A 6,742-nucleotide genomic window follows, 5' to 3' on the forward strand; every position below is an offset into this window, starting at 1 on the left:
ACAAAAGAGAAAATCGAGAAAGGTGATTTAATTGCCAGTAGTTTACACTCAAGAACACAGAATTCCTGCTGGGATGGAGAGAAGGATTTGACACCCTGCCAGGACAAAAGTAGTTTAAAAAATCCAGAAAAAGTGTTGCTAGGCAAGTTTCTCTTTCTTGGGAAATAAAGCATCAAGAAGAAGTGAAATCAAGGTAACTCTGGACTAAGTTGGTGACTGCCTCTCTGGATTACCAGTGCACGGCTTTCTGCCTCCAATGTGTAAGTGTTGGTTCACTGGCCCTGGCAGGCAGTAAACTGCCCAGATGAGAGGGTGGGATGCAGGTGGCAGGTGAACCCAAAATGAAGAGGAGGAAGAGAGGAGCTCCAACTGACTTCTGAGTCTCCACTTGCTCCCACCCCCTAAGCCAACTGGTAACATGTAGCCCTCTTTGCTCTCAAGGACATAGGACATATACATTGGTTAGCTGAATTGGAAAACATGATCTTCCTTTTTTTCAGATGAAGGTAAGGACCATGTCCCTGTCTTCAGTACTCCTTCTCGTTCTCCTGAATGTGGTAACAGTGTCTTACTCTGCAACAGAAGAGGATGAAAACACCCCACAGACCTGCCCTGCGATGGCCTGTGGCTGTCCAGGCCTCAATGGCTTTCCAGGCAAAGATGGCCGTGATGGTGCTAAGGGAGAGAAGGGTGAACCAGGTATACTTTTGCTGTTCTGCCTCTGTGGCTCTGCTTTGCAGACTAGGGTAATATCCTATTTAAGTAGGCTGCATTCCTTCAAATTGCATATGATGATTCAAAACAGAGATACAGCTCTGACTCTCTGGCACATGATGTTTCCAGACAAGAGTTGGTAAGATCTGTTTCCTTTCCCTGCTATGGAGTTTGGCTTTCAGGATAGGACATCCCTTGAGACTTAAGAGGACTTTCTTCTCTGGTTCTTTGGGAGAGCAGTGGCTTAGAATGCTTGGCCATGAGTCTATGTCTCCTTTCACCTACAAAAGGATTGGGCATCATATTCTTGCAGCTATAGAGCAAGAACACATATATTGAATTCTTTTCTTTGTCCTCCAATAGGTGAAGGTCCCAGAGGCCCACAGGGCCCTCCAGGAAAGTTGGGGCCTTCAGGAATTCAAGGGCTCCCTGGATTGGCAGGATCAAAGGGCCAAAAAGGGGACCCTGGAATATATCAAGGTAAGGGACCTACCTCAGCAAGGTCTAAACTGAGGGAATCCAGGTTACCAGGGGACACATGCCCCTCTGCTGTTTTAGAAGATGCCCAATTCTGTTTCCAAATGTGGTCTCCTAAGGCCCACCCCAGGGCCTCAGAGGAATCCTATCAGTGGCTAAATATGGACGCACAAACCGTTCAGGATCAATCTCTAAACTACACCTCTCTGGGGAACTGAATCCTGATTTTTCATTTGAAAAAATCCAATGTGAGACACTTGTCCAAAAGAAACAACAACAACGAAATGCTGGACTTATGTTCATTTTCAGTATTTAAGTGGCACGGCTTAGCTCCATAAAAGACATATAAGAAACCACACTCATTGATTTAAGTCACAACTTTGTGGATCAGCCAAACCTTAGCAATTTCATTCATATGTCTGCGGTCAACTAATACCCAGCAGTGTCACTTAAGTGTGTAGCTATTGTTTGTTTGTTGGCTCGGTGATGAGGGTAATGGAGCTACTGGTGTCTCATTATACAACAGGTTAGTTTCGTTTTTTTCACATAGAGGTTATTACTGTTTCCCAACAGTAGAACAAGCTTCCTGAAGACCTAGAACATCTCTACTAGCACTTCTGTCTTATGCTCTAGGTCACAAGTCACAAAACAAGCTCCCATTAGAGGAGAAGGAAAACACATTATTTCTTAGTGAGAGAATGGCCATATTGAGGCCATTCTGCCATTTATTACACACAGCTTGCCTCTTGGAAAATGGGCAACACATAAAAATCTCTTAACAGTAAATTTAACAATTAGGGCCTTCCCTGAGAAAGCACAGTTCTGAGAAACTAAAGCCACTTCAGCATGAGTTCGATCCTCACCCCAGAGGTGATTCATATGTTGCAGCAGACCTCTCCTGACCCGTCTGCTGCTCCCCTCAGCAGTGTACTTTGTCAATCTGCCTGTTCTGCTCCCCACTCTGTCTCTGGTGAAGCCTCTCACTGCCTCTGAGCCTCTGGCCTGTACCCCAGCTGTATATGCATAAATGAATAAATCGTTTAAAAAATTAATAATTAACAGGACAAATCTTGGGGGAAGCAAAATAAAGTAACAAAAACAAAACTTTCCAAAGGACAAAACCTTATAATTATTTAAGTCCATATTCAGTAGCTAATAATAATTTCCTAAGAGATTTACTTTTATCCATGATAGAATTACTTGGAAAAAAATTAGCAAAGTGCTTGGCTTATGGCATGTGCTCAGGCTAGGTCATCAGAGTGAGTATGTGTGCATGTGTTTGTGGGTGTGCACATGTGCATAAAATTCACCAGAAGAAGAGTGATGTATTAATCTGGGTGTTTTGGTCCTTCTTTTTATTTTCAGTATTTTACACTTCGCTGTAAAGAGCAAGGAGCAATGTAAAACAAACAAAAATTATATTTTATGTGAAACATTTCTCCTTCCCCATATAATCCTGAGACTTCATCATAACATTTTTCACTTTCTTTAAACTTTTTAGATTGTGCTCCATCATCGCTTGCTTCAGAAGTACAAGCTCTACGTAAAGAATTGGACCAAATCAAAAAGTGTAAGCTTTCTCTCTTTCCTTTCAGGCAGCTTCAACTTTGGCAAGGTAGATGGCAACAAATATGTATTAAAACATATTATTTCATAATATCTAGAGAGTTTTTTCTCATATTCTGATCTTATGAAACACCCATGATCACCTTCTGGTAGAACTAGTGGGAAAGGAATGTTAACTGTGTACTCAAACACACAGCTTTTATATGGCAGAGGTACCTTATGAATGAAAACTGAATCTGGAGGTTTCTCCTTGGTGGCACAAGGGGTTAGGACACAGCACTGCAAGCTAGCTTGAATCCGGTCCCTGGAGGTGACCCACAAGGCACAGCAGACCTCTCTTGTTTTGCCCGCTGCTCCCCTCAGGAGTGTACATCATTGATCTGCCTGTTCTGTTCCCTACTGTGATTCTAGTGAATCCTCTTACCTCCCTGCACCTCTGGCCTGTACTCCAGTACTGTATGCATAAATAAATAAATCTTTAAAAAAAACTAATTCTAGAGACCCTAATTCTGTGCTCTCTAGTAATTAAAGAGTAATTACTCTCTAGTAATGGGACCTGTTATGCTGATGTTGAGATGGGGCAATGTGGCTTTATACCATCAGGTGTAGGGCAAATATTCTCAGATATTTTTGTCCCAAGTTTATTTTGAGACAAATTCCAAATTCTAAATGATATGTGTTCCAGAACTCTGACACTAGAGGGAGAATATCAATGTTCATGTCTCTTTATTCAAATTAGGGGAGCTGCTGGATTTAACAAAGAAAAAGCATATAGCCCCTAAATCTGAATTTCAGATAAACAATTACTTTTATCTGTATTATCAGTATGTCCACAAAACTACATGGGACAAAATTATACACAAACACAAGCACTTCATCGTCACCTAATTTCAAACTTATGTGATAACTCCACTTGAGGTCTTTATCTAGAAAAATAACGGGTTGGGCTTAGTCAAGCCAATGTCACCCACATTTTCTCATTTTAGGGCTATTCTTCTCTTTGGGCAAAAGAGAGGGGAAGAAGTTCTTCTTGAACTATGGTGAAAAGAAGAATTTTGACAGAGTGAAAGCTTTGTGCACCCAGTTTGGAGCCTCTGTGGCCACCCCCAAGAATGAGGCAGAGAATAAAGCAATCCTGAAAGCAACCAAAGGAGATTCCTTCTTGGGCATCACAGACGAGAGGACTGAAGGCACATTTGAGGATCTGGCAGGGAATATTCAGACTTATCAAAATTGGAATAGTAAAGAACCCAACAATGCTGATTCTGGAGAAAACTGTGTGATACTCTTGAATAATGGCAAGTGGAATGACATCTCCTGCTCCAGTTCTGCGTATGCAGTCTGTGAGTTCCCTGTTTGAGGAGGCATCACCCTCAGGCCCTCCTTGTCCCTTTATCTCATAGACCTACAGGCTAGTTTAGAAGATTGATCTAGATCAACCAGTACACAGACATCTGTGGAGAATCAAAGACAATGAGAAGCATGAATTGAATGATGGATATGGAATTAAGAAGAGAACTGTGGGCAATGGTGCAATGAGAGTTTCTGGTTCAGACCCATTACTAACAATAACAATAAAATCATAATAGTAATAATATTAATAGTAGTAATAATAGGAATGGTAATAATAATAGTATAATAGTAATAATAGCAGCATTAGATAGAAGTGCCAATAATATATCTTTTCTAGTTTTGTGGTAATACAATTGATATATAGAGACATATAAGTTTAAGGTGTACTTCATCATCATTTAACAATTATATACTTTAAATGTCTACTGTGAGTCAGACCCTACATTATGAGTCTTGGGTCACTATATAAATTATTAAGATAATTTATTTAACATTAATATAATTTATATATTGTTAATTAGATAGTACACTTTTGTTTGAGTAATGTTAACTTGCTAAGGTACAAGAATAAAAATATATTTGTTTTTTCTCTTTACTGTTGTGTTCTCTTGAGTCTTTCTTATTAGGGTAGAGGGTTCACCAAATAAAACCCCTAGTCTAATTCATAGTTTTTCAGTTAATGAAAGACAACAAATTTATTTTGTAGCTTTCTTTCTGAAATGTATTTTATTTTAAATTAATGGTTAAACTATGTAAATAATATAGTTCGAGGAAACTGATTATTAAATACTCAGAAATGTACCCATGAAACCATATTCTAGATTAAAAACAACAGGTTATTTCTAGCATCCTAGAAGCTGTTTCATGAAACTTCTACTTGGTAGTCCCAAAGGTAAATATTATTCTGACATCTACTACCATACATTTATTTTGTATTTATATGAACTTCATATAGATGTTTTTGCACTATATATACTGTTTATGTTTCTTTCACTCAAAATTAAAGCTGTGATATTCATTTGCTTTGTTATGTGTTACATTACATTATTTCTCTTTCATGGACAGGTCTTTAGAGATGCATAATATATGAACATACCTCAATTTACCCATTCTATCATTAACAAACACTAGGATTACTTCCTAGTGTTTAATGAACACTGAGATTACTTGGATATCTGTTAAAATCTATTATTGTTTGTTTAAGTAGGTAATATCTTTCTGACTTGTGATAGTCAATTTTATATTCTGACTATACATGCCTTTGTATGTGTCACAATTTTTTCCCACCTTGTTACTTGTTCCCAGTGTTGATTTCTGATGAATAAAGGTTGTTAATTTCAAGAATCCCAATCTACCAAGATTTTCTTTTGTATTTAGAACTTTGTCCTGTTTAAGAAATATTTGTCTTTTCAAAATTGTAAAGATATTCTGTTTCCCCCGCTCCCAGTAGCTTTCATTTTAGATAGCTAGAATATCTCTCCCTAGTGGATGGCTGCTTAGTATAGTTCTATTTGTTGGAAAGACCATTCCCCACCCCTACCTCCATTGAAGTAAAATAGTGCCTTTTTGTTTTAAGTTACTTATCTACATATGTATATCTGGGTTTTCTAGACTGTTATACTGGCTTATTTGTTGATGCATGTACCAAATACTTTACTATGTTAGTTACCATTCAACATATATAGTTAGTTATACTAGGAACAGGTATGAATATCTTGTCATATAAGACTCCAAATTTTGTTATTCCTCAAGATTTCCTTCACTTTCTTTTTGTTATTTGCATTTCCATATGTATCTTAGAATCAACTTTTCAATTTCTACAAAAAAACAGCAAAAAAACTTCATTAATCATAACTATCTATTTAGGGAGAACTGACAACCTGCTACTGAGTCTCCAATTAATGATCATTTGGGGTATATGTTTCTTTTTAACTTAGATTTTTTTAACAGCTCTTACAATGTTTTGAAGATTTTTGTCTTTTTTTTTAAGATTTATTTATTTATTCATACAGAACTGGGGTACAGGCCAGAGATGCGGAGGGTGAGAGGATTCACAGGGACAGAGCGGGGAGCAGAACAGGCAGACTGACGAAGTACACTGCTGAGGGGAGCAGCGGGCAGGTCAGGAGAGGTCTGCGGTGCCATGTGGATCTCCTCCGGGGCAGGCTGGGATCGAACCCATGCGGAAGTGGTTTAGGTTTCTCAGTGCTGTGCTTTAACCTGCTGTGCCACCAGGGAGGGCCCTGTTTTGAAATTTTAAATGTAGAGGTCTTGAGTACCTTGTTTTGGTGATTTTAGAAATAATATACATTAATAAAATTTATTTTCTACAGTTCGCTGTATAGCAATGCACCTACTTTTTCATCTGAACTTTTTTCAGTCACCTCATTATGTCATTTTTAAAATCCAATGCTACAATTCTTCTGAACTTTCTGTATAAAAATCATATAATATGAAATAGATTCTTTCCCAATTGTTATTTTCCCCCTTGTTTTCCTTGATTATATATAGTATTCTATATATAGTATTCTATAGTTGTGGAATAAAATTTCAATATAATACTGAATAGAACATCCTTCCTAGTTCATTAGGCTGATTTTGTTTTATTTCATTAATTCAGATAATCTTCATC

The 6,742-nt window shown here is 37.9% G+C and overlaps 1 protein-coding gene across 1 annotated transcript; it reads left to right on the top strand.

The window, feature by feature from the left end:
- The first annotated feature begins 515 nt into the window (after positions 1 to 515).
- MBL2 (mannose-binding lectin (protein C) 2, soluble) lies at positions 516 to 4,117 on the top strand. The gene is made up of 4 exons (XM_004680883.1): positions 516 to 699; positions 1,078 to 1,194; positions 2,693 to 2,761; positions 3,744 to 4,117. The coding sequence occupies exons 1-4, from the start codon at positions 516 to 518 to the stop codon at positions 4,115 to 4,117; spliced, it is 744 nt and encodes a 247-aa protein (XP_004680940.1).
- Positions 4,118 to 6,742: the final 2,625 nt, after the last annotated feature.

This window comes from Condylura cristata, unplaced genomic scaffold (assembly GCF_000260355.1).
Source record: "Condylura cristata isolate star-nosed mole 26May11 unplaced genomic scaffold, ConCri1.0 scaffold00011, whole genome shotgun sequence".
Taxonomy (NCBI): Eukaryota; Metazoa; Chordata; class Mammalia; order Eulipotyphla; family Talpidae; genus Condylura; species Condylura cristata.